This window comes from Triturus cristatus, chromosome 1_2, assembly GCF_964204655.1.
Source record: "Triturus cristatus chromosome 1_2, aTriCri1.1, whole genome shotgun sequence".
Taxonomy (NCBI): Eukaryota; Metazoa; Chordata; class Amphibia; order Caudata; family Salamandridae; genus Triturus; species Triturus cristatus.
In genome coordinates this window covers 381,859,795-381,887,780 of record NC_140580.1, presented here as the reverse complement: position 1 = coordinate 381,887,780, position 27,986 = coordinate 381,859,795, and the positions used below count along the sequence as shown (strand labels likewise).

Here is a 27,986-nt window from a genome sequence, read left to right as displayed (position 1 = left end):
GGCGCAGCTCAACCATATCCTGGTAGCCATAGCCACTGCAACCAAAGTTATAACCCCAACCCCAATTACCGCCAGCGCCACAGCTATAACCACAGCCGGTACTGCAGTCTTCAGTCTGCCCAATAGATCTCACCATAGACAAACCAGTTAAACCTCTTACGACCATTCTAATGTCTTCACCTGAGGCCCAGACCACCCAGAGAAACCATTACCTTCACAGAGCAGCCAAGGACCCTAACCACGAAGCAACCAGGGGGGCATATCCTTTCCTCCAACGATGGAAATGATCTCATATAATATTTCACCAATGTCGAGCCAATGCCATTGAAAAAAGGAAGGATCAAAAACCCAAGACACACAGCTTAAGACAAAAAACATCCAAAGTAACTGAAGTGCTGATGACAACTCCTGATGGTCCATGCATGCCCTTCTCCTTTGGTACAGTGCCTAACCCCAACCACAACAAGATAAGCCAATCGACTTCGGAGACCTCGGTAGCTATTAAGTCCATCAAAGACGCACCTTGTGCAACTTCATTAACATTAAAACCTACATATGCATCCACAGTAAGGGTCCACATAGACAGCAAAAGGGCTAGCCTTATTGCCAGCAGAAGCTCTCCAGAAATCGCAAAAAAACCCTCAAAAACTGATTACTTAAAAAACCTCCTCAGTCAGCCCCCCTCGACACCCCAGACTCAAACTCAGACTCAATTAGGAAAAAAGAACTCAACAAAGGCCCAGTAGCCAACCCTGCCCCCATGGCTGACATAATATCGCTCATAACCCCATCCCCCAGAATAAATAGCAAGTATAACCAGGTGCACCAGCAATTAATAAATAGCACAGTAATTGATATGTCCTCTGGAAGCCTCCCGGATAGTTTGCTGGCAGACACTGATCTATCAACTAACATGATGGAAAAAGATAAAAGAGGCGAAAATGGAACTTGCGCACAACTCGCCTTTCAACCCCCCATGGCTTGCTTTCTGAAGGCACAACCCCATTTTAAAATAAACAGCATAACCACGGTTACTCAGATCCACAGCCATGGGGAAAAAAGAACAGGAGGCATAGGACAACAGGGTATAGTAGGCTGCAGCCCTGGGCTAATCGACCAAGTAGACTATGAAATTGTTAATGGCGGCCAAAGGGGATCTGACGCTGGTCGGGACCAGTCCGTGGCTCTTCCTCGCAGCAAGGACAAAGACATAATAAACCTCATAGAGATCGGGAAGGTACCTGAGCAGCATGAGCTCCACCTTCCAGCGGACCAAAGCTCTAAGTTGAGCTCGAGCATCATGGAAAAGCCTACTATTATCTACCACTAAAAATATCAAAAACAACATGAACATGACTCTCTACTGTCTTCCATAAACACCACCTTAGCCAACACAGTAAATGCCCTGACATGGCAGTCCAACAAATTGGAATTGCAACTTGACTTAATCCAAACCCTGCCCATCTCAATTTTAAACATTAAGGATAAAGTCAGCTCCTTGCAAGAGTAGCTAAAAATGCTGGAGGCAAAGAAACTTCTTCTGCATCATGCGCCTGCCACCAGATCCCAGAGAAACTATGCACCTTGCCAGACACCCTGAATCTAATGATAATGGATATAAAGTCGGCCTTACAACAACAAGTAAGTAGTACTGTCAGCAGGTTCGACCATAAACCAACAGACAAAGAAGCTGGTCGAATCGTGGAAAGAGTGACCATCTCACTAGAGGCAGCCGACAGTGAAACGTCACAGTTGGTTGTGATGTTACCAAAGAAAGCTCTTAAAAAATCTCCACTGCACGCGTTAGTAGGAAACCACAACAAGGGGGCTACCCACACCTTCTATTGTGCAGGAATCGGCCCAAGAAGCAAAAGGACAAAAAATTGCCAGGCTATTATAATGAAAAAAATTACAACTGAAGAAAAACAATGGTCTGTTGCCCTATCAAAAAGAGCAAAAAAAGACAAAAGAAGGCCAGAAATAAAGCAGAGAGAGAACGTTGTTCAAATCAGTTTCCACCTAAGCTAATAAAAACAGATAACAACTTGTCTAACGTATACCTACTGTTTAAAGGTAGTGGAAAACCAAAGAGCATCTTAGATCTTTTCAAACACCTGCTTCCTCACCTCATCCTGGCCTTGCCACCGACTTTACCCAAACCAAATACAGCAACCTTCAGGATGGGCATCGACTTATGTCCCACAAGAAGTCCTCTCATCTGTGATAGAAAGTCCTGATCCACAGAGATCATTGTCAGGGTGTAATTTGATAAGACCAATCACAAACGATCATCTCCCCCCTGCCCATACTCACAACGAAGGTCATACTAAAAAGTTCCTAGGTGAGGATCGACCGACTAAGCTGGCTCCATCCACCATTATCCTTCGGAACGGAGCCACGATGCACTAAATCAATCCAGTATATTAAGGTTGTTTCAGGCGCCTGGAACAACCTTAATATATTGGATAAAGATAATGTCGGAGGACATTTTGAGTGTGGAATTCAAAACCACACCAGAGTGGCGCAATGGGAGGGAAGCCACATTCCTGACACTAAAAACAAATTCATTGGCAGAAGACATATTAGACTGTAAGGCTATCCTTGAGGAATGGGGCATAGGAATTCTAAAAATCCAAGCACCTAAATACCCAGCACCACTAAAAAAAGCCACTTGATCCATCTAACCCAAAAGTTCACCCTTACAGCATACTAAGGGGGACCGGGCACTCGCTTCTTCAACCACAGACAGATGACATAGACATAGCCTGTACCTACTCATCAATAAGGGCCCAGAAAATAGCAACAGGACAAATTGGGGGAGAACATCAAGCTGACTGGAACTGAGTGCCCTATAACTTGCCCAGTGAAGCCGCAGCCTATTCCAAGAAGTGAGAAGTGAGAAGTGCTCATCAGAGCCACAACAACTCATGGCCCTTATGTCACGGAATGTAGCTGGGCTATCAAGACTTTTAAGCTCAAATACAGCAAAATCACTGCTAATGGCATCCGACGTTCCCTGCTTCCAAGAAACATGGTCATTAACTCCATTAACAATCACCAGCTTCCAAGGGGTCCACCAAGTAGCAAAGTAAAAAAACATCTTTGGGATGCCTTCTGAAAGCTTGTCAAGATATCTTAATCTGAACATGAAAATAATAACACATTTAATTCCAACTCAAGATGAGATGCTCCAAGCGCTCGTACTGCAGAGCCCCAAGACATCTACGTCCCGAATTAAGATCCTCCTGATTAACGCCTACTTTAAGAGCTTTGGCTCAGCTCGAGCTACAAGACTGAGTCAGCTGAGCAATAATTTGGATCAAATCCTTTGCGATCACGTCAATCATGAAATAATAATCTGTGGCGGCTTTAATCTGAGATACCTAGGATCATTTAACACCGTCTGTTCACCTTTAAATTCCTTACATACTCAAATAAATAAAACTTTAAGCAAAAATGGACTAAAGTCCGCACAGATCATAGCCAACAACCTTGATCCATCAACCCAGCTCTTGAAAAACTTCAGGGGGATAAGCACCATTGACTATGTTTCTGCCTCTGAAAAGCTCACAAATCATCTTGTGAGCTTCAAAGTGTATCCCTCAAATGATAGTGACCACCGCCCTCTCTGTACAATCTTTCATCTTCACCTACCCAAACGCAAAGGCCATAAGGTTCTGGGCACCTCCTGCAATGAAGAATCAGTACATCTAATTCGGAAAATAATACTCGGCCACGTCAATCCACGGAAATTAGCATCATGGAAAGCTGTTACTGAATTGTCTCTGCAGGCCCACAGTGGTGAATACCTATTAACTCACTGGGCATCTCTAACCAGGGGCATCCATGAATCACTGAATTCCCGCACATTCCCGCACAGGCCTTGGGCGTCATCAGTCAAAATCCTCTAACAAAAATCAATCTATACTGACTGGCTCACGGATCTTTCGAAAGTTGACGAAGGCATTTAAGAAAACCCGGAACGAACAAGCCAATGCTGCGCTGATATTGGAACTTCAAGGTGCAAGAAAACAACATAAGCAACTGATATGGAAAAACATCAGAGGGAAAAGGATTGGCAATATGTTTACTCAATAATGAGTAAGCATAACCAGGCGGATTTATGGAGGCATATCAAAAACAAAACATGCCAGGAAGTTTTAAGGAGTAACGCCATCCATGAAGCCATGTGGTCCTCCCATGTGAAAAAGCTATATGTAGTCAATCAGCCGAGAGTTTTCCCACTCGAACATTCAGACCCCGCTGACGACCCAAAGGGCGGTGTTTCCATATATACGATTAACAGCATTCAAAAAGCACTACTTAAAACAAGAACTTCAGGTGCAACTGGCCCAAATGGTCTCCCGGCACAACTGTTTAAAGAATATTTAGCACTGTGGCCTGCAATACTTCCCCATTGTTTACCATCTGCGCCAAGCTACATCAAGTGCCCGACAGCTGGAGAGGTTCAATACTGTATCCAATTTTTAAAAAAAGGGGGATAGACAGTACCCGATCAACTACCGTCTGATAGCCTTGATGGATATTGAGGCCAAGATCTACGCAGCTGCAATCTTATACGATCTAGAGACTTGGGCAACAACAAACGTAATAATTCCTTTCTGTCAAACAGGCTTTAGACCCAACTCCTCCACACTGGATAACATAATTACTCTATCTTATCTTGCCAACCAGGCAAACAGTCAGAAATCCTCAGCTCTTTACGCATGTTTTGTGGACTATTCGTCTGCATTTGACCTGGTGGACAGAGGTATCTTATGGAGAAAACTCCAGGTGTGGGGTATTCCAAGTACTCTGCTTAATGCCATTATATCATTATACACATCAACTTGGGTGAGGGTCTAGTTGTCAGACACTGCGTTAACCAGGAAGATTAACACCAACCAAGGGCTAAAGCAAGGGTGTGTCCTCGCTCCAATGTTGTTTAACTTATACATGGCGGACATGTCCCGGGGACTTAACAACGCTAATTTAATCCCTCCAAAAATAGGCAAAACTAAGATCACAATACTGCAGTACGCAGATGACATTGTTCTGCTCGACTCCAGAGAGCATTAAACTCTCTTCACTATACAACATAGCAAACAAGATGATAGTAAACGCCTCCAAAACAAAAGTGCTATCCTTCAGAAGGACGCTAAAACAAACAAGCAGCAACTGATCTCTGGGTCCCTTAAAAATTTCAGGAGCCAAATCTTATTACTATCTGGACACATGGTTCTCTGCAAACGGCGCACCCACAACACACATGCGCCACTTAAATGATAAGGCAGCATTAATAACAACTAGACTCTGCCAATTACACACAGCCCTTGAAAGCCCCACCTCAGCCACAATCAGAAAAGTGCTCAGGGCCGTATCACTATCTGTAATTACTTACGGCAGCGAGGCCTTTCCGGGTCAACTCATCAAAATTATCTAAAAACTACACCTAAAAGTCTATAAAAGAGTGTTCAAATTGCCTTATTACATCAGGGGACCTCTGGTGAAACTTTAATTCGGCCTGGAGGGCATTGTATGGTCTAGTATGGAGTCCCTTCTAAAGTACTATCATAGATGCACCACGGTGACACCAGGCACCTTGAAAATATATTCAAATATAAAAACAACCCATGGTCTACTTATCCAACAACGGCAGCAGCTACTCTTCAAATAGACTTGACCATTTTAAACACCTCATCACTCACGCACACCGCAGTAAAAAGCATATTGAAAAAACAGATTAAATTCCTCTAGAAGACCGTGGACTTAGAAAATATTTAGGCCACATCGCCGCTAAGGGCCCTGGCAGCATCATACAACAACGACAGCTAAGTTGGCCTTCAGGCACAACCTTATCTTAATTGTGCAATCTGGAAAGCTTGCCTAACCCAAATTTTGCCAGTAAGGATGCCGACATTACATATTAAAGACTTCAATCCTAACTGGCCACTGCTTTCCAAGATTGACAAGTGCAGACTTTGCGGCTACAAATCTGAAACTTTTCTACACTTACTTTGCAGCTGTCCGACGTTGCTCGATTTCCGGCAAACTCTATTAAAGCCACTTTTTTTTAACTCATGGCATAAGAACATGCAACAATGCAATGAACTGAATTTTTAGTACCATGGTTCCCCTTGAACTCGCAAGAATAGGACAATTATTTAAAGTGGTGCAGGACCTTTTTAAAAACACACAACAAAGCATAGAGGTGACCGCCGATTGACAACTCTTAGTTCTTGCACCACAGACATTAGGCATTGTAAAGTCCGACCTCTTTGTAATTGAGTTTTAACATTTGTTATGTATTTATTCCATTTTGTGGTTGATTTTAAACCATTTTACTTCTTTCACAAAAAATTCAAACCGGTTCACATATAATAGATTTCAAATAGCCAAATTACCTAAATGTACCTAAAACCGCCTGTAAACCTTGAGTTCTATCCTTGGGCACTATGTGCCAGTTACACTAGAGGGTACTGCCTGGACCCCCCGTTCTTTTTGGCTCTTTGTATAATATACCTTTTAAATGTTTCATGTTGTCATGGTTTCAAGTAATCTACACAATCAACTTTGTACTGACATTGACTGGCACCTGTGTCTCTTAGATCGTGGTAGGGATGGCATTTACTTGAATTGAGTGGAAGTGTTTACTGCCACCCTCAGGGATCACCAGTTTAGCATTTGGACCCTTCTCCCAGTTAAAAGCTAAGAGGATCTCCTCATCTGAGGTAACCTCCCCTGTGGCTACACTGGATAGCTCAGTGCTAACCACCTTTTTGCTGCAGGATGGACGTTCTTTGTAGTGACCTTACTGCTGGCAGTCAAAATACAGTTATTCTCCAGGAATTTGTTAAGCCCTGGGACCCCCTACCTCTGCTTTCCAGAATTGTGGAGGGTTTGCTCCCTTCCTTTTTAGGGTTATGGGGTCCTTATGGTTTCTCTTTGGTGGGCCTACCATCTCCCTCCTTTGCTTTTTGTGGGCCCAACACCCCCTTCCTGGAGTCACCACCCTGGGTTTTTTCATGGGTACTCTTGTCCTTACCCACTCATCAGTCTACTTGCCCAACTGTCTAGAGCTAGAAAGCTCTGAAGCTACCAGGTGCTGGTGTAATTTGTCTGATGTACAGTCGCCTAAAATGCGCTTTATCTTAATTAAACTACACAGCCCATCATAAATTTCCGCCTAATTGCTTTTTATCCAGCCGTCCAGTGCTTTGACTGAAGAGTCCACAAAGTCTACCCAGGTCTGGTTTTGACCTTTATGGGTATCCATAATCTTTAATCTGTATTCTTCAGTAGTGAGTCTAAATCCTTCTATCAAGGACTACTTCATATGCTGATACGACACAGCTATCTCCTCATTAGGGGTCAAAAGTCTATCTCTGCCCTTCACTGAGATTAATTCCCAAAGTAGAAAGCCCCATTGCTGGTGTGCTATCCTCATCTTGCAGGACCTCTCCAAGGCTTCAAACCATTTGTCAATATCATCACCATCACTAATCCTGGGAATAATTCCAAACATGACATATTTCGGGATTACCATAATGGAGCTGCCAAAATCGAAAATGCCTGGGTGTCAGCCTATGTTATCCTATAGATTGCTATTACTTATGTTAGTTTCCAATAGGGAGCGCCATTGTATGGACATATAGGTTTGCACTTTATATGTACTTACCTTTAATCTACCTCACCCTGCCTCCTGGGCTGAGAAGACCTTCCTTAGAGGTGCCTGACATATAGTAAAATATAGTGTATTGACTGTGCCGCACATGGTGAGGGACACAGTCGAGTTTGTGCAGTTTGCACTGCTCCTGCAGTATGCAATGGCAGGCTTGCTGTCAGTAGTTTGCTTGGGTCCTCCAGGGTGGCACTAAGCCACCCGCAGCCCTGGGGACACCTTTACCACCTATGCCCTGGGTACCACTTATACTACATACTAGGTACTTTTAAGGGCAGTAAAGTCATTGGCAGTTGGCATTGCCAATTCACACATATTAGTTTTGGGGAAAAGAGCACTGGCACTGGGGCCTGGTTGGAGTGCTCTGCTGCACTGTCTGAGACCAAAACAAGCATCATGTAACCCAAATGGGGGCAAAAAGTAGGGGAGGCATCTGCAAAGAGCTGTGTTTTCTTAAACTAACCCAGACCTACTTAATTATTGACAGCACATGAGCGCATCCTGGATATGGTACTTATTTTGCAAATCCTTACACTGTGAATTACAAAACTTCCTGCAAATGAGCTAATAGTCTAAACCCCTTTTTAACCAGCTTCCAACTATAATTTATCAGAGTGGTGGTGCAATGAAGACTCAGGCTTTCCACTGGTCATAAGGAAGCCACTTAGACAGTAGACTTTAAACTTTTCTTTTTATCCCAAGTCCCGTAAGGTGAAATAAATTGGGAAGGGTCATCCAAAATTATGTCATACATTCTGACAAGTTTTGTGTCACATTTTAAATATTGTGAACAAGCTAAATATTTAGAAAGGGGATTGAGGTGTGTGCCCCAAGAAAAGAATCCGCCAACTAATATTCACTAGTAAGTGCGATCAGAGAAATCATCAGTGCATCATGGAGAAAAAATCCTCAAATTATGTTCTGAATTGCTTTTTATCTTTCAATGAATTTAGTGTGTCAATATATTGAGCTGTAACAATCAAGGGACTTTGGTGGCATATATATATATGTATGTATATAAATAAACACATGTATGTATATATGTGTATATGTATATATATATATATATATTAATATAGTTTTTTCATATAACATAATAAGCATTTCATTTTCAGAACATATATTTCTAAGTACAGTGACAACATGTTATTGATTTTCTCAGGAACCATCAAAGTGGCTGGGGAAGATTCAATCCTTTTTCTTGCCCTACTGGACATGGCTTTAAACTACCCAGTTGGTACATACCCAGAGTTTGGAAACCAGAGATGTACCAAATCCTCTCTAAAAAAGTGTGTTAGCGCAATTTGATGATCTGATTAATGAATGTGCATGCATGCTAGGACGGGGATTTAACTGCTAAGATAAACGATTCGAAAAAAGGGAGCTAATGGGAGTGAAGTGATGACAAACACCAGGTTCAGACTGGCCTATAGAGCAATCAGGAAGTGTCCGATGGGCTGGTCTGACAGGTCAGTGTGTTTTTCTTTCTTCTTTCCGTATTTGTGGGCCTGTTTATGGTCTGCGGGGCCAGGTTTTACTGGTGATTTCCCTGATATTAAAACAAACATTGCCCACAGCAAGAATACATTCATTCAGCCTTCAATAATTTGCAAAACACAAATGGTGTGTCTTTACAAGTTCAAAACTGCCCCAATATGTAAACATGGGTCACATTTTAGCTGTTGAATTGACAATTGGGGTTCACTTTCATTTTGGTGTCCCCAGTCTATTTTCTGTCCCCATGTGACCCTGGCGAAGCAGTACCTTCTCATCAGTTCCGCCTCCTCTGCTGAAACACCACAGACTCCACCTAGGACCTTGTTACGAGTGAACACCGATCCTGATAGCAGGCTATGTTTACTCATTTAAATTACTTTGCCATCTCTGCAGCAGAAAGGTATATCTGTATATGTATCGGCGTATTTCTGCAGAACTTCTTACGTTACACACATCTGGCCATTGTTCTTAGAAAATTCGGAAAGCAGCTATTTCACGACTACGTTTTACCAGTGAATTTTTTGCAGTGATTTATAAGAATTGTGCACATTTACATGAACTAAGGATTTCAGCCAATTAGAAGCTATATATACAAATTTTGAAATGCATTTTGCCGATTCCCACAAAAAAGTTATTTTTGAGTTCTAGAATTGGGTGTGCTAAATAGAAGCATGTCATTTTTTTGTATTTATATACCCCAGAAAGTATACAGGGTAATGCTGAACACAAGCATCACATTGATGTACGTATACCACTGGAGGTGTCAATTCCAATGAGTGCACATTGCAGTTTTGCAAAAACATCTTATTGCTAGTCAATAAATTGGTATTAAAATACTTCTCTTCTATCTGTATTGTCATGTGTCTTTTTTCACACGTCTGAGCTTCTGAACACAAGCAATGACACCGAAAGACGGTTTAAAAAGAGAGGCCATATTTTCCATGACAAATAATGCCTTTACTACTTTCGAACGCAAGATGGCAGTAAATATCCAATGTATCTTGTCTCTTATATAACAATATTGCCACAAAAGACTCATGACAATTGACCTTGATCTATCGAATAACCCTCTCTTTCCCGTCATTCCTCTGCATGCCTTACTGGCCCTGAATGCAGCCTACTACTTCGTATGTCTGTTTACCTTACTCTCTACTATATTTCTGCAAATTGACCATTCCTCGTCTCATAAATAGCAAACTCTGCTTCGGTTTAACCATTTCCTTGCAAACAAATAACATCTAACCCCCTCTCGCCTGACTACTAATCTACTACTACATCTTGCCTTTGCATGAACTCACAACAGAGGCGCAACTAGAGCCAAATTTCGGGGAGGGCTAAGTAAAAAATTCGGGGGGGGGGGGCTGAAGCCCTGTGAGTCCAATGGGGGTTGCGCGCCTGAATGTAGGCAATGCATGGAGCAGTTTCCTAAGAGCAAACGACTAATGTCAATAACAAATAACATTTTATTTAAACACTAAACTTGAGTTCCAGAGAAGTGTGCTACCCACATAAAGTGCTGCAAAACCTCTTTAAGAGTAGTAAGCGCTATATAAATGTATTTACAATACAATAGGTATCTGAAGAGTCCTGGGGCACATTGGCTGTTGAAACAAATACCTCTATGTCACAATGCCACACAAAAATGTGTTCCAACATCTCTATTGCAAAAATACTAGCTGAGATACAGGGGCGTTGTGTCGTTGTCAATCCCCCCTTCCTCCGCTTTAGCAGCTGCAATGATAAGGGGCGGGGGGGGGGGGGGGGTGATGGGCCTGTTCTGTCTGCAACTCAGCAGACAAAGGCATAAAGCTAACGCAAAAGGGTGGGAAGCTGAGTGAGTGTAAGGATGGAAATGTGAATGAAATGTTGAATAAGTGGGTGAGTGAAGGGGGGATGGATAGAGGCATGGATGAATGAGTGAAAGAATGGATGCAAGGATGGATAAGTGAAAAGGAGGAAGGATGAATGGATGGATGTTTGAGAGGGTGAATGTATGGATGATGAGAGAAAGGATGGATCGACGAGTGAGTGAAGGATGGTTGATGAGTGAAAGGGTAGATGAATGGAACAAAAGGATGGATGGATGGTCTGGTAGAAAGGATGGATGGATGGATGGATGAGTGAAAGGATGGATGTAAGGACGGATGAGTGAAAGAATGGATAAATGAGTGAAAGGGAGGATAGATGGATGGCAGGCTGAAAGGGTGGATGGGTGGATGAGTGAAATGGTGAATGGATGGATGAGTGAGTGAAAGGATGGATAGGTGAGTGAAAGGATGGATGGATGAATGTGTGAGTGAACATGTAGATAGATAGATGCATGGACAAATGAGTGAAACAATGAATGTAAGGATGGATGAGTGAAAGAATGGCTGAAAGGAGGATGAATGAAAGGATGGATCAATGAATGAAAGGAATACTGGATGGATCAAATAATGGATGGAGAGATGGATGGACTGAGTGAAAGGATGAGTGAATGTATGGATGAGTGAAAGGACAGATGTAAAGATGGATGAGTAAAAGAATGCATGGATGAGTGAAAGGGATGGTAGATGGATGACTGGATAAAAGGGTGGATGGATGAATGAGTGAAAGGGTGAATTGATGAACAAATGAGTGAAAAGATGAATGGATGAATGATTGAGTGAAAGGATGGATGTGTGAGTAAAAGGGCAAATGGATGGATGGATGAGTGGATGGGCAGGCTGAAGGGTGGATGGATAAGTGAAATGATAGATGGTTGAGTGAATGAGTGGATCGATGGATGAGTGAAAGGGAGGATGGATGGATATATGGAGTAAAAGGATTGCTGGATGACTGAAAGGATGGATGGATGGATGGAGGAACAGATGAATGGTTGGATGATGGATGAATGGATGAAAGGGGGCTGGATATGTAAAATGATAAATGAATGAGTGAAAGGATGGATATGTTTGATGGATAGGTTTAAAGATGATTGGATAGGTTTGGGTATGGATGGGTGGACAGATGGACAGAATGGTGACAGACTTAATGTTGGATGAAAGACTTAATGGATGACAGAACATAAAGGTGAAATGGCTAGGGTGTCATCAACACCCCCTCCCCGCTTTAGCAGATACAACGGAGGAGAGGTTTTTGATGGGCCTCTTCTGCCTGCAACTCGGCAGACAAACACTCATAATTAACGTAAAAGTGTGGGAAGGTGAGTGAGTGAAATGGTGGATGAGTGGATGATTGAAGGGGTGGATGCATGGGCTAATATCTGTAAGGATGGATGTAAGGATGGGTGAGTAAAAGGAGAAAGGATGGATAAATTGAAGGACAGATGTCTGAAATGGTGGATGGATGGATGATAAAAGAAAGGACAGATGGAGTGAGTGAGTGAAAGTATGGCTGATGAGTGAAATGGTGGATGGATGGATGGATGGATGTATCACTAGGTTGAAAGGGGGGGTGCATGGATGAGTGAAAGGATGGAGGGTGGATGAATCAAAGAATGGATGAATGAAAGGGAGGATAAATGGATGGGTGGATGAAAGGGTGGATGGATGGGTAAGTGAAAATGTGAATGGATTGATGATGAGAGAGAGAAAAGAGGGATGGATGAGGGAAAGGGTGCACAGATTGATGGATGAATGAATGAATGAATGAATGGATGGATGGATGGGTGGGTGGGTTGGTGGGTGGATGGATGGGTGGGTGAGTAAAGAGGTGGATGGATAGATGCATGAATTAATGAGTTAAAAGATGGATGATGCAAGGATGGATGGATGTAAGGATGGATGAGTGAAAAGGAGGAAGAATGGATAGATGGATAAGTGAAAAGGTGAATAGATGGATAGATGAGTGAATGGGTGGATGGCTGGATGGATGATGAGAGAAAGAATGGATGAGTGAGAGAGTGAAAGGATGGATTGATGAGTGAAAAGGTAAATGGAAGTATCAATGGGTGGATGAATGGACTAAGTGAAAGGATGGATGTATGAGTGAATGTATGGATGAGTGAATGGGTGGATGTAAGGGTGGATGAGTGAAAGAATGGATGGATGAGTGAAAGGAAGGGTAAATGGCTGGCTGGATGAATGGGGGATAGATGGATGAGTGAAAGGGTAAATGGAAGGATGAATGAGTGAAAGGGTGGATGGCTGAGTGAGTGAAAGGATGAATGAGTGAAGGGGTAAACGAATGGATGAGTGGATGGGTGGGTCAAAGGGTGTATGGATGAGTGAAAGGATGGATGGCTGAGTGAAAGGGTGGATCAATGGATGAGTGAAAGGGAGGATTTATATATGAATGGAGTGAAGGGATGGATGGATGTGTAAAGGGGTGGAATGGTTGAGTGAAAGGATGGATGGATGAATGAAAGGATGGATGAATGGATGAAAGGGGGAATGGATAAGTGAAAGGATGGATGACTGAGTAAAAGGATGGATATGTTCAATGGTTAGATTTGAAGATAGATGGATGGGGTTGGATATGGATGGGTGGATGGAGGGATGGATGGAAAGGTGACAGACTGAATGTTGGATGAAAGACTGGAAGGAAGAGAGAACATAAAGGTGAAATCGTGATTATCAGTGGGAGGATGGAATGATGAAAATATGAATGGATAGATGCTTGGATGGAAGAGACAAGCAAGCTCTTCTTAGCAGGGTTGTGATGACTTGGTTTGCTTGCTTGGCGTCATAAGAGTTTGGTTTAAAGTGGGGGTGTTTTTGAGATGAAAAGAGCACAACCAAGGCAGACCTGATTTGTGAATCTGTAAGAAAAGCTGGACACTTTGTATTCAAAATGGAATGTTGAACCCACTACCCTCTTTTTGTGCTCATGTGGAACCACATCTGAGGCAACAGTTACTGTGTTTCAGTGTGTTATGATTACCAGTTGTGGAATCCATTGCAGTCTGGTAGGGGAGGAAAAAAACATGGGTAGTCAATGAGGCTTCTGTCATTCTGCAGATGAAATACATGCCTGTGTTCTATTAGTTTGCCTAAAACTGCTTTCCAAATGTAACACTGTACATTCGGTCCATTATCCAACAGGCTAGAATCTGTATTGCCTCTATTGCTATCAGTGTATCTTTGTTTGAAGGATACATCTAATGGGGTTTGTGCATGTAAACCCCAGAATGTGCATATATATGTCATTTTTTCGCCACAGTTCATTTTATGGACCTTCGTAGAAAGAATGACTCCAGCTGTATGTCAGAATACTGTATATACAAATTTCCTCTTCGTTTGAATTATTTTCCGACCGTTACGTGCATGACCAAGGACAGGTATCTGCCTTGGCTCCACGACGATAACTTTCTGCCAGTACATCCTGGCATGACGACTGCGTGCCCTAGTATTTGTTTAATCCACTTGTGACGGAGTAGAAAAGGCCTGATTTGAGGCAGATGGTGAGATTATATGCTACGCTGAAAACAACAAGAGAGTGAGGGAAGAACAAAAGGTAAGGGCCACTCTTAGTCCCCCAAGGTAAATATAATCAAATCAACGAAAGAGAGTGCCTTGAGTTTTTTGATAGAGCCCAACTGTAGAATCCAACTAGGTTTCTTAATAAAGCCCCCACTCACCAACCTGGTTGGTGACATGCTTCATCATCGGGCCCCACCGGGAGAGGCCGAATGCTACCCCAGTGTGCTTCGACGCCAGAATTACTGCGGAGCTGGTAGTGTGTGTGTGGTAAATAGTGAAAGTGATTGTTAAAAATGTCTTGTTTGTGTCAAAAAATAAACTTTATTAAAAGCCAAACAGACATGTATAAAAACAGAGTGTAGGACGTAAAAGCTGAATAGATTGTTCAGCCAAGTCCCTTATGATGTGGTCAACATGTTTCTGACTGACCAAAGAAGGCGTGAGAACCTTGGCGGTATGGGCGCGCTAAGGCCCACCCTAACCAGAGGTTGTAAGTGTGAAAAATATAAAATTCATATCATTGTGGTGTCTCCTGCATTGGAGAGGAACCGAGTTTATTATGGGGTGAGGTCAAAATCTACACCATGGGTCTCGGGAGGGGGGTGGAAGCTACAATGGCACACCGCCCTCTCAGCTAAGCACCCGCTTGGCACCTATATGATCCCTCAAAAGTTTTTCACACTTACAACCTCTGGTTAGGGTGGGCCTTAGCGCGCCCATACCGCCGAGGTTCTCACGCCTTCTTTGGTCCTCACGAATGCCTGTTTAAACATAACACATAGGCAGAAACATGTTGACCATATCATAAGGGACTTTGCTGAACAATCTATTCAGCTTTTACGTCCTACACTCTGTTTTTATACAGGTCTATTTGGCTTTTAATAAAGTTTATTTTTTGACACAAACAAGACATTTTTAACAATCACTTTCACTACTCACCACACACATACTACCAGCTCCGCAGTAATTCTGGCGTCGAAGCACAACGGGGTGGCATTCGGCCTCACCCGGTGAGGCCCGATGAAGAAGCATGTCACCAACCAAGATGGTGAGTGAGGGCTTTATTAAGAAACCTAGTTGGATTCTACAGTTGTGCTCTATCAAAAAACTCAAGGCACTCTCTTTTGTTGATTTGATTATTTTGAGATTATATGCTAGCCATAGTTTTAATGCGCAGGAACTTTCCCAAGATTTGCGGACTTGACCCCACATTATCACGTACCCTGGTATAATTTCAGCACTCCCTTGGACAACTATATGTCCTAGAGGTAACTATAGGAAGCAATCTACTTCCCATCTCTTTCAGTCTTGATAATACTTTTAACGTGGTTTCCTGACAAATGAGGCACGCTCGCCTGAACGCGCGTTGATACCTCCAAGAATCAGCTTCACATGTTTTATATCTGAATGCATTTTTATATACATATTTTTTTGCTTTTGTGTTGCAAAACATCTGTGCGTCTGTATTGTTTTCATGTTTTGTGATATCTATCTCACTGTAATGATTATTGTGATGTATAGCAATTTGTGTCTAGGCTTGTAAGACAACTTCAAAAGCGTAAAGTCACCCATAGGTATTCAGTCCTGGGGTATAGCCAGTGACACATTCATCTGTTGCTGTTATAATGTTTAAGAATGTTCGATTAAACTTTGCCACCTTTTTAAATATTTTGTATAAATGATAAAATTAGATATATTTCTATAACTGTTTGGTACATTAAGCTGTTCTTTCATCAGGTTTCTATTTTAGGTCAGAGTTTATTAGTATCTGACTAGTATGTTGCCTCGTGATTTTGTATTGCCAATTATACAAATTTCATCTAGCCAAGAATATTTTGTCTTAAATATAATTTACAAAAGTACTGCCCTGTTTGTATAGATTTTTAGGATATTTAGCTGCAGTGGCTTCTCCGCTGTGGTGGAAGAGCTTTGTCCCGCCTGCCAGCAGCTGCAACACTTAGAAAATAAACCGATAATAAAGCATGTTTATTATCATTTTATTTTTCTCCATACAATACAGGGGGTGGGGGCATAGGGATGAAAGGCATGAGGGGAGTGGTAGGCGCACTGCTGTCTGTGCACATGATGGTTTAGCCGGCTGGCACAGGATGGTCAAACCATCATGTGCCCTGAAGCTGCCTCCAACCCGAGCTGCGTTGCAGGGTTTGAGGCAGCAGGCACAGGCGCCCAGTCTAACTGGGAGCGCACATTGAAGGTGCCCAGGCCAATCCTAGGGCAGCTTTCATGCTGTGAGAGCAGCATCAGGATTGGCGGCCGAGTAGTCTGGGAGCCTGTGCCTGCAGTGGAGCCAGAAGAGTGGCGATGCGACAAGATTAAGTTAAGTTATTTGTTTTTTTGTTTTCTGTTTTGTCCCCTCCTCCCCCTGCCACTTTGCCCCAACAACAGCCATAACTGATATTTAGGTCACAATATCTATGTACATTTATTGTCAGGCAATATTCTGACAAAATATTCTGGTACCACATACTGAATCAGCAACCACCAGATTTCTAAACTGTGGCCTTCTGGGTGGACACAGTTTCCTGCAACACATGCATTATCCCTCTTGAACAACTTTTACCACAGATCAACGAGTAACGGGTACCTCTTTCCGCTTGAACTCCACCACGGCCTCTGCTGTGTCAGTGCCATTGAGGAGGAAGGGTGGGGTGTCGTCCTCATCATATACACTGACCAGGAAGGGCGCAACCACCTCAGTCTCTCTGGAACCCTCTTGCACCGTGCACTGCACCATCATCTCATAGACTTCTCTCTGCTCCCGGTCCAGAATCCGCGATACTCTGACCTCCGAGGACTCCTCATTGAAGGCAAATGGGAATCCTTCGTCTGAAAATCAATAGAACCAGGTGAGACAGAAAACAGTTTTCAGGGCACCAATGCATTATATTTGTTTAATTGATGTCACCCAGTGTGGATTTGTGGGGACTGCTCGGCACACTAAAGAGGAACTATAGCAACATCACAACCAATGGTCATGATTTTATGAAAAACTAAAGACTGCATTCACCTTCTTGCACAGCTTTCGCAATCACAAAATATGCTAAGATTTCATATCTCCAATAGCAATGGTTCTGGACACTAATCACAGCAAATGAGACAGATGACCTGGAAAGGCATTGTGGGAAATGGTCACAGTGCCCAAGTGAATTTCACAATAGAAAGTCCATCGGCAATAGTCATAGTCCATATCATGCAGTGGTAAGGCAGTGTGGCTGGATAAAAGGCTGTCATAGATCACTGTGAAAGTCAGAGAGGACAAGTGATGTGTTTGAGGAGCCCAGTGGCTCACAACCTGGAAGCAGTCTTGTTTTACTGAATCCGGTGTCCCCTCCCCAGAATAAAGGGCAGAAATTAATATCTCAAACTGTGTCAGAGTCAGTAAAATGCCTATCTTACCCACAACCTGACCTTCTTCTTGAAGTCATACTCAAACTTCTAGGAATCCTGGTTTGCACAAAAACTGAGATCTACTTTCATTCACCAGTGGCAACCAGCCATTCCAGATCTCACCATGATCCAGCGCATGACCGCATAATCATCTCCCAAACCTTGTCAAGAGTCAGCGTCAATTAATTCTGCTCAGGTCAAAGCTTATGAATCCACCAAAAAAGTGACCTTAGCAAGCACAAGGCAAAAGTTGTCCATGGCTCGATTCAGGTAATAAGAATTGGGCATGCTTAATTTATAGAAAAAGTTGTGTACAGTATTGTCTTACACCCCTTGACTCAACAATTCCTTTTTATTTTACAGCATGGGAGCAAAACCAAGCCAACTATTGAGGTGTTCATTCAGGCCTGATCTCGGCTGCACGCTGCAACATGTCGCTCAGAAATTGTGTAGCCTCGGGAGTGAAACTTTGATCTGAATGTTAGTGCGAAACTGCTGACACTCACCTTCATAAAAGTGTACTTTGACAACTAAAGCAAAAACAGCAGTTACTTGTTTGAATAACACAAATATGGCATGGAAAATTCCTCCGGCCAATGACGTGGAAATAAAAGTGGTGAGAAATGCATGGTGCACCAATTTTTGTAGATTACTTTTTGCATTTGTCCCACATTTTATTCTCACTTGTCACAAGCTAACAGTGCACGTGCAAATTTTAAGTGTGTATAATTGGCGTTCAGTTCTCAATTGCCATTAGAGCAAAAACGGGCATAAGTCATCTGCGTCTGCTTTTGCACTACCACCTACCTGTCAATGATTACAAAGAGCGTGTCTCTGCATGTAACATCCATGCTTGAAAAATGTAAAGTGATGTCTCTTGGATATTCTAAAGTGGATTCCACTCAGGGCCGGCTTTAGCGCTGGTGGTGCCCAGTGCAACAATGTTTGTTGGCACCCCCCCATTGACCACCTCTGGCACAGATTCCCTCACTACCACCCTTTAACAGTGTCCCTCAAGTCTCTATAACCACTCTCTCTCAGATGAATTTAATTAGCTTTAGTGCAATAGATATCACACAGACTACACTGACAATCAATCATAGGTGTGTAAATCAGTGTATAGGAAATGTTACTTAAGACAGATGAGTACAAGGTGTAGGAGCTACGTTCTTGTTCAGACCTACCTCCATTAAAAGAAATCTCTGAAAACATGGTTGTTTCATCTTTATTATTGTCATAAAACTGTGACCTGTGCGGGCCGCTCAAGCACCAAGAGATCCCCTCTGGGATGATTTGTGCGCTTCTTGCCAGCAGGCATATTAACCCACTGTGCTACCTTACCATGAGTCAAAACTTCCACTAGACAAACCTACCATCTCTCTCAAGAAAGAACTTTAATCACTGAAGCTATCTTGACATTTGTATTGTTGCCTGAATATTGCTGTAGGTCGGGAACATGGCAGAAGGTGCTTTTCAAACCATAATATACTTGCAAACAAGACGCCCCTCACACGAAGTCAGCACCCAAAGTGGTCGCACCAGTCGCACTGCCCTAAAGCTGGTCCTGATTCCACTCCAAAGCAACACTCCTGCCTAATGGCTAATGTAATTAATTCCCAGATCTAATTAGTGGTGGCTGCTAATTTTTTTAAGTGAAGGGAAATATATAACTGCTTCAAATTTATAATAGCGAGATAGACGGAGTTCCTCTATTTGGTTTCAGTGGGATTCCACCCCTAAAAAGCACTTGAGCTATAAATGGGGCAAATAGTGCACTTTGGAACACAATGTTCAGAACAATTTGTTATAAAGCCATAGGTCTTAAATAGGTACTTGTGAAATATTCCATTTAATCCGCGATTTTCCAAGAGGAAGGGGAATTACCAAGTAGGAATATGTGTGATATTATTTCATGTTATTCCTATTTTGAAGGACTTTTTTTCTTCCTGAACATTATTCGAGCTTTTAGCAGATGAAATGTGCATTTGAACGACTTGTGAGCTGTAGTCTCCCCTGATCCTTGTAATTCCCAGGCAGTACAGTGGGTAACTCCTCCTACCAGATGCATCAGAATTAACGGCCTCCTTGTAATGAGACCCAAAGTCTAAATAAGGCGTATTTAGCCCAAAGCGTTCAGACATTGGAGGCCACACTGGATGGCATGATCCGCCATCCTTGGAAAGAAATAGTAAAAGGTTTGAGTTTGAAAAAATTCTTATTTTGCTAAACCTCAGATTCACCAAATCGACCATAACAAGCTGAAGCCAGGGCAAAAGCCAAAGAAACAGAAGTCTATCAATGTGGCCACCTCCAAAGCTTATCTGGCATATTCTGTCATAGTGCCCAGAGGTTAGAAGCACTGCATTTGAAATTAATTACAAAATATCTGAAAAAGTCCAATCTCTGTGGACCAAATGACCAGGTGATATATATGTTATGTGAAAAGTTCTTGGAAGTTGCAAAACAATATTAGATTCGCTACACAAGAACCAGAAACACCAGTCGACCAGGCTTTCCAATCCCCACCAGGCTCTGGACTAACCTGGATTAATTTGGATGCAGCCAGTGCAGATTTTCTAGACAAAAATCTAAAAAACGTAGGGCCTGATTTAGATCTTGGCGGATGGGTTACTCCGTCACAACAGTGATGGATATCCAATTTGCTGAAATGTAAATTTCATTATATCATATGGGATTTATATTTTGACAGATGGGATATCCTTCACCGTTGTGACGGAGTAACCCACTGGCCAAGATTTAAATCTGGCCCTTAGACAATCTCCTGCAAAACGTGGCTTAGATCTGAAGACATCTGCTAAGAAGGCACCCACAGGAGACCAAGGGTGTTCCCTGGAATTTTTTGATGATCACAAAAAAAAAAAAAAATACAATTGCACTGTGTTTGGTGAGGATTTTTTCACCAAAGGAATCCTTATATAAATGCATGTGTTTTCAAGGTGTGTGTATATGCCCCAGTCATCACACTCCTGCTAGCCAGCCACACTCTAAGCTCTATCTCCTGGGAGACTAATTTCACATAGTGTTATTTAACACCTTAGAACGTCATTAGTCCCCTCCCATTACTTTTCTAAAGGATTTGGCCAGTAGAGGATTAACAACGTCTCCCTATACAAAGGGCCACTGGAATTATGCGAAAGTGGAGGACCACATAATGTGCAGGGATTTCTAAATTATGCAGCAAGAAAAGACAAATAATATGGTGTAAAGATATTATTACGCTATTATTTTTTAATGTTTATGCTGGTTAACACTGTATCAGCAAAGGTGTACACTGCATGGAAACAAGTGTTGCTACATCTTTAGTAACTTTTGATCCATTTCAGGTAGAAATAATCTTTTTTGTTAAAATCTGGAAATTATGCAGCAGATTATGGACTGTATGGTGACTGCAGCAAATCCACAAGCATTTCTGAAACAGCACAACATAATCCCAGTGGCCCTGCCTACAAGGTCATTTCTACTATGCTGAGTAATCTGGATTCATCTTCTGCCAATGGGCTCTCCAGTCTTTCCGTAGGGCCACTGGATAGGTCTGATTCTGCAGCTGCCGTGCTTTCCTCATAATATATATTGCCGTATAATTCACATTTGTTGCAGAATATGCAGACTGCAAAACAGTTTTTTTTTAGGTCAAATAGATCAAAAGTTATTGAAAGAGCTACACTTTGTGCTTCTAACTGGCAGATCCTTTGCAAAGATTAATTGGTCGTCTTTCAGTGACTGATTGTTGCATTCAGGAGTTAAACTATTGCAAAGGCGATGAGAACTTTGCTTATGCAATTCTAATACATTTTCTACACAATAGCAAAAAGATACTGCACAAATGTTCTGCCTTGTTCAGCATAATTTGACTTTTCCCGCAGAATAATCTAGTGAACTCTAAGCATAATTTTGTTTTCCCTTGCCACATATTCCCAGTGGCCATGACTATACTAGACCACAACCCCTCTCTTCATTTAACTTTTCTACTTCCAAAATAGATTTTCTATATGTGTCCTAAACATTTTTGTCCTAGCTGGCTTTCTCGATAATAATTTTATTACAACAGACAAAACTAAATAATAAATCGAAAACGAAATCACGGATTCACAGTGCCATTATCGTAGCACGTCAGCTTGTCCTGTGAAGTTAAATGAGCTCTACCTTTAAAAAAAAATGCAACAGAATACAGCATAGGACATGGTAACAAAACACACCAGGTACACCATTACATTACACGAACACATACATTAAAAATGGATCTGTAAAGAGGTTGCCTACTTATCGAAAGCCTGTAGGACAGACTGACATTCTGACACTGCTCCTGTATGGGCAGCAGATCGAATCTGTGGAAGGTGGTGGGCGGCCGGTTCTCCTTGATGGTGAAGGAGAGGTCTGTCTTGGTGAAGCAGAGGTCTTCCGGGATCAGAGAGCTGCAGGGGGGCATCGTGGCATTCTTGATGGTGAGGGACACCGTGGCCGAGGGTTCCAGATTGCAGTCCTTCTCCTGGAAAGGCCTTGGCAGGACGATCACTTTGAATTTTATCATCATGGTTGAACTTCCAGGTGCTGCGGAGGGGAGTACATGTAATTTATTTTTATTTTTAAAATGGCAGCAATGTGTTAAATGAGATTGGGCACAATGCGATAATAATAGCGTTTCCGAACATTTTGACTTCTGCAGATCTTCGCGGAATCACTACTGGAAGATAGGTGAATGGCCCGACCTATACTTTTTCTAGGATTTGAATTGCAAAGCAATACACAAAAATGCAGAAACAAGGATACATCAAACCAAATAGCAAATAATTAAATATTTTATTTAAGGCACAAATAAAAACGTTGTAATTTGAATTTTAATTAGAAGTTTGGAGCTTAACAAAATGTGGTTTTATTTCTAACCAATGAAGCGATATACTAGACAACAGGATGATCAGTTTGTTTATTTGCTCCAAATTCATGCTGCCTTTTATTTGGTGCAAACCAGTGCTTCAAATGAGTTCACCAATCATCCACACTACTATGCTGTACATGAGCTACTCCTACGAATCAAGCAGATATTATAAACTTGTTAATGCTATTTAGTTTTCTAAATAGTCGTTACCCCCTTAGTAATAGTTTAAGAACGTGTTTTTAGACTGACAAAACAAAGCACATTGCTGCAGTACTGATTATGGCCACAAGATGGTAGACTATGACCAATGATATGTTTTAGACTAAACTATAATAATGTAATTTGCAGAATTCATTCTCACTTGTTCAAAAGGCGTTTAACTTTGCACTGCAATTGAATCTATATAGAGCTTATTACCGCCTCGTAAGTCTTCCTCGCCACATGATTAACAAAGTGAGCTTCAGCTCCACACCAGAACCCTCCAAAACAAAAGTTAGCCTCCCATGCCTCCCATCCCTTCCCAACATGGCCAACCCATATTACCCTTGACCTCTATAAGAGGGTGGTCGGCCCAACCCTCAGCCGGTTTTTTTTCCAGAGCGTGTTTCAGGTAAGTTGGGGCCAGGTCCTGTTCTACAAGGTCCCATGGCCTGGGGGACGAGGCCCTGCTCCAGCGGGCTCCTGCTCTGGGTTTTCCCCGCCTTGTGGTTCTTGGCCCTCACTCTGACCCCTTGGTTTCTGCTCTGCTCTAGCGGGCTCGGTTGCTGGCGGGCTCTGGGAGTTTGTGCGGCCCTGCACTAGCAGGCTCACCTGTTTGGTCTCCTCTGGCTTGACCCGGGTTTCTCCTTGCTGCTCCTGGGTCTCGCTGGGCTCACATCCGCCCCTACCCCCCCTTTCTTCTACTTACTGGGTTCTGGTTTGGGGGTGCTGATTTGCTGGGGTCGTGGTGATTCTGGCCCTGCCTCCAGGGGTGGCACCGCTTCCCACTTTTTGGCTATTCAGGGGGACAGGAGACACCAGGAGTGTGCTTGCTTGCCACGCCCGGCTCTTCACTGGCTGCTCCTTTGGCCTGTATCATGTTGCGGTATGTGCAGGTCCTGGTTATGTTGCGGCTCGTTAGGCCATGCCACGTTAGGCTGCTTGCTGTTCGGGGATGCTGCGGCCAAGGTTCACTTCCGTGCGTCACCCTCTCCTGGGCGGAGTAGGTGCGCGCACTGCCGGGTGCCCCGCGCAGCTCCATGCAGCCAGGAGTCGCACACTGCTCCCATATCCTCAGAGGTACCCTGTCCCGGTAGTAGCCACACTGACCCGTTCCTCAGACTAACAGCGTGCAGATTTGGTTGTGTCCTTCGGGTGGCTACAGTCAATGGTGGGATTCTTTCTGACACTTTTCATGTCTAACGGTGTTGTCATGCTGTTGCCTCGTCCGTATGGGCAGTGTATTTTGGGTTGTCTTTTCGGGCAAGTTGGATTCAGGCAGCTTTCCCCAGGGTGTGCGCATGAGTTGGCAGGGGCCGTGCGCAGCTGCTTCCGTCCTGGAGCCGCGCGCTGCGGCTGTTGCCTCAGTTGATACCTGTCCCTGGTATGGCCGCATTTACTCACCCGTTCCTCAGGCCATGGGCGTGCAGTGTGTACCTTCATGGTGTCCTTGGCGTGGCCCGGCCCTTGGTGGGACTCTTTCTGGTTATTTTTACTTACATTGGGTGTTATGTTTTGATCACCCTTCTACACGTAGCTTACGTTGTGTAGAGGTTATTTGAGGTGTCTGGCACACGCATCCGCGCCTTGTTATTCTCGGGCAGCAACGCTGTCCTCCTTGGTTTCAGGGGTCTGGACTAGTAAGCAAGTGTTGGTCTAAGCTCTCGTTTCTGCTCGGCTTTTCTGCTGCTGTCTCATTTCACACTCTGGCTCTTCGTTTGTACTCTGAGTGTGTGTAATATTTCTGTTTTTCTATATTGTAATATTCCTGAGTGAGGTTTCAGACGCCTGTTGCACGGTGGGTCTGTGTTTACCTGACTGCTTTCGTTTGTTGATTGTGGTGCCTTTTACAATCTGAGTGCTTGGTTTCCCCCATTTTCACTAGTGTTACAGGACCTGCTTCTAAATGCAGTGGGTCTATGGGGAGTTGTGAGGAGGTGGCCTTAAGACTAGAGTGGTCGCCCTGGTGGTTGGGGGATCCTGGCTCAAGTCTCGGCAACGGCGCTCGACATCCTGTGATTCTGGGTGGTCCGCTTCATTCTTCTTTGTGGCATAATTCTTTGTGCTTATTTCCTGCTGGTCTTTTCTGACTGTTGTGCATTGCGGATTGTTGCTTTTTTTTGGGCGACATCACGGAGCTATGCAGACACTGTCATGTACACTGCAGGTCTCGGCATCGGTCCTCCCAGCTGTTTCTCCTGTTGTCTTTTGTCTTGGGTTACCGTGAAGGGTTCCATGGGGTAATGTTACGTGCTTATATGGCAGCCCTGTACATTTTGCCATCTCGATACGTGCTGGACTAGGTTTTGGCCATTTGCCCTGTGGGTTGTGTGTTCATGTCCTGATTTACTGTTTCTCCCCTGCCTCGTTCCCCAGGGGGTTGCGGGGTATATCACAGGGCCATGGCTTCATTATGTTTGCTGTGTTTGTCCCTGTCTTTTTCGTCCCTTCCGGGCTTTGAGCCTGCAGTCCTTCCATCCTGTGGGCTCCTGTTCCCGCCTGCTCGCCATTGTGGTGCGGTGTCTGGTCTGGTTGGGCGTCCTCCTGGGAATTCCGGGGGCTGTTGGATGCTGCTTGTCTGATGGGGGCGGGCTGCTGTTGGCTCCTGTCCGTCCTTCTCTGGCCTGCTTCTGTGGTCTCCATGCAGGCTTTTGCTTCTGCTCCTGGGGGGCTTGCCTTTTATTCCTGTTCGGAGCCACATCCATGACGCCCCTTCTTCTCCTGGCTCGACAGGCAGCTGCTACACCTCCTGTCCATGTCATACTTCTCGGATCCTGGGCGTTGGGGCTCTGTTGGGGGCCGTCTGTTGCCTCTCCTTCCATCCTGGGTGGCCTCAGTATCGGTTCCTTGGGTCCTGCCCACTGCCAGGCTGCTCCAGTCGTCGCCGGTTGTCGGTTGTTAGGCTCCCCTGCTCGTGTCCGTATTGCTGTGGCTCTTTGGTGCTCTACTACCTTTGGGTGGTGCCGGCTTGGTCGGGCCAGGGGTTTGGCACACGCCTCTGCAGGGGTGTGCGTTTTGTCAACTGGTTTCGTGTGGCTCCCCAGCTGTCCGTGTTGGGGTTGTCTACCTTGTTTGGGACCTTCCTCGGGGTGTGTTTCGGTCTGTCTGTTGGGGATCCTCCCCGTCAAGTTGGTCTCTGGGCCTTTGGGCCTTCCTTGGTTCCGGTTCGTTACCAGCTTCGCCTGTTCCCATTGGTGTCCCTTCTCTTGCCCCGGTGGTTCCCTTCCCACCCTGTCTTCTATGCGGCCAGTGGTCTTTTTGTTCTGGTTTCCCCCTCCCGGGTGTTGGCGGCCTTTGCCATCCTGTGGGGCGTGCTTGGGTTCCCGGTCTGTACTGGGTCGGTTGGTACACCTGATGGCGGGTTTCTCGTCTGAATTCTGTTGGCTGTTCCTAGGCTCGTCTGGGGTTTGCCCCTGCCTTGCAGGGGCTTCTTGTTGCTATTCTGGGGTTTTCCCCCTTGGCTTTTTGGCACGGTTGTGCTGTCCTTGTCTGGGTCACTCTTGTTCTGGTTTTACTCCCCAGTGTTGGCTCTGTTTGCCTTCTTGTCCGGGCTCCCGGCTTTGTGCCTTCCTTTGTTCCCTTTCCTTACGTGGGTCTGGGCTTGTTTGGCCTGGACGGGGCATTTGACCTGTTGGTGGTGCTCGCCTGGGTGCTTCTCCCTTAATTTCTGCTGCTGCGGGTGTTGGGCCTGTGAGCTGTTGCTCTATGGTCCGTATTGTGCTTCTGGGGACACATGCTCGCACAGGACGGGGGTGTGTGTCCTACCGCTGTTTTCTAATTTCCCATGGTGGGTTTTGTTCAGGCGGTGCCTTTCTTTTTCCGGGAGTGCGAGGATTTCCCGGTTCTTCTTCCCCGGGTGGGACCCTGTGCTTCCTGTGCGGATTTTGTCTCCTCTTCTTCTTTGTCCCTGGTTTTGGGGTGCTGGGACCTGCTGGCTCGGGCTTTCTTCTGGCGGTGTTGACTTTGCAGGGGATCTTTTCACCCGGCTCTTCTGTCCTGCTTGCCTTTGGTGTGTTTCTGCCTATGGCCTTCCCTCCACATACGCTCCTGTTCCTGTCGGCTCTCTGTTTTTCGGCTGGGTCCGGTCTGGTTGGTGGTTGTATGATTGCCCTTCTGGGTACTCGCTTCGGCGGCTCATTTTCTACTTATGGAACGTCGCGGGCCGGTTTGCTTGGCCCCTGCATGGGGCTGTCTCACCCATTCGTGCTGCGTTCCCCTTCCTTCCGGGTTCGTTCTGCTTTCTGGTGAGTGGTGGTCCCTGGTGGGCGTTCACGTTTTTTTCTGGTGACTTTGCCTTGGTCCTGGTCCCTTCCGCAGGGTTGCTTTGGTGTCATTTGCTTTGACCTCCTGGGTCAGTTTCGCCTTGTGCCTGCCTGAATTCACTCATTGGTGTCGCGCTCCCTTCCGGGGGGCCCTTTGTGCGACCAGGGTCCGTGACTCGCCGGTTCTCTCCTTGCTGGTTGGGCTTTGGTACCCTTCTTTTTTGTTGTTCGGTTGGGGTTCTGGGTTCCTCATTCTGTTCTTGCGGTTTCTGCCTGTCTGGGTTGTTTCTGTCTGGTTCCTCCACTTCTGTCCTCAGTTTCCCCCAGGCCTGGTGGATTTTATTTCCTTCTTCCCCTCCATTCGTTGGTTTTGGGGTGGTTTGGCTTTCTTGCTGATGGTGGTCAGCCGGGCAGTGTGGCTTTGTTTCGGTTGGTCTACGTCTCTTTACTGCGGTGGCTCGATGTTGTGTCACTGTGGTGGGGGTGCCCTCTGTTTCTTCGGTTCCTGTGTCTGGGCTTCTGCTGCCTTATCGCTGTTGGCTGTCGGTTGGCCTGACTTGGTGTGTTTGGACCAGCTTTTCTGCTGTCTGTTCTGGGGCCTGTTTTGTTGTTGCTTTTGGCTCCGTAGGGTTTCATCCCGTGCC

At 44.5% G+C, this 27,986-nt stretch overlaps 1 protein-coding gene across 2 annotated transcripts in view; it reads right to left on the bottom strand.

The window, feature by feature from the left end:
- The window catches only part of RET (ret proto-oncogene), a 261,839-nt gene that overhangs the window by 70,357 nt on the left and 163,496 nt on the right, over positions 1-27,986 (bottom strand). For both annotated transcript variants that reach the window (XM_085605146.1, XM_085605137.1), the window contains exons 3-4: positions 22,270-22,557; positions 17,186-17,427 (exon numbers count right to left, since the gene is read on the bottom strand). In XM_085605146.1, the coding sequence (XP_085461272.1) occupies positions 17,186-17,427; positions 22,270-22,557 (530 nt within the window). The remainder of the gene's footprint in view (positions 1-17,185; positions 17,428-22,269; positions 22,558-27,986) is intronic.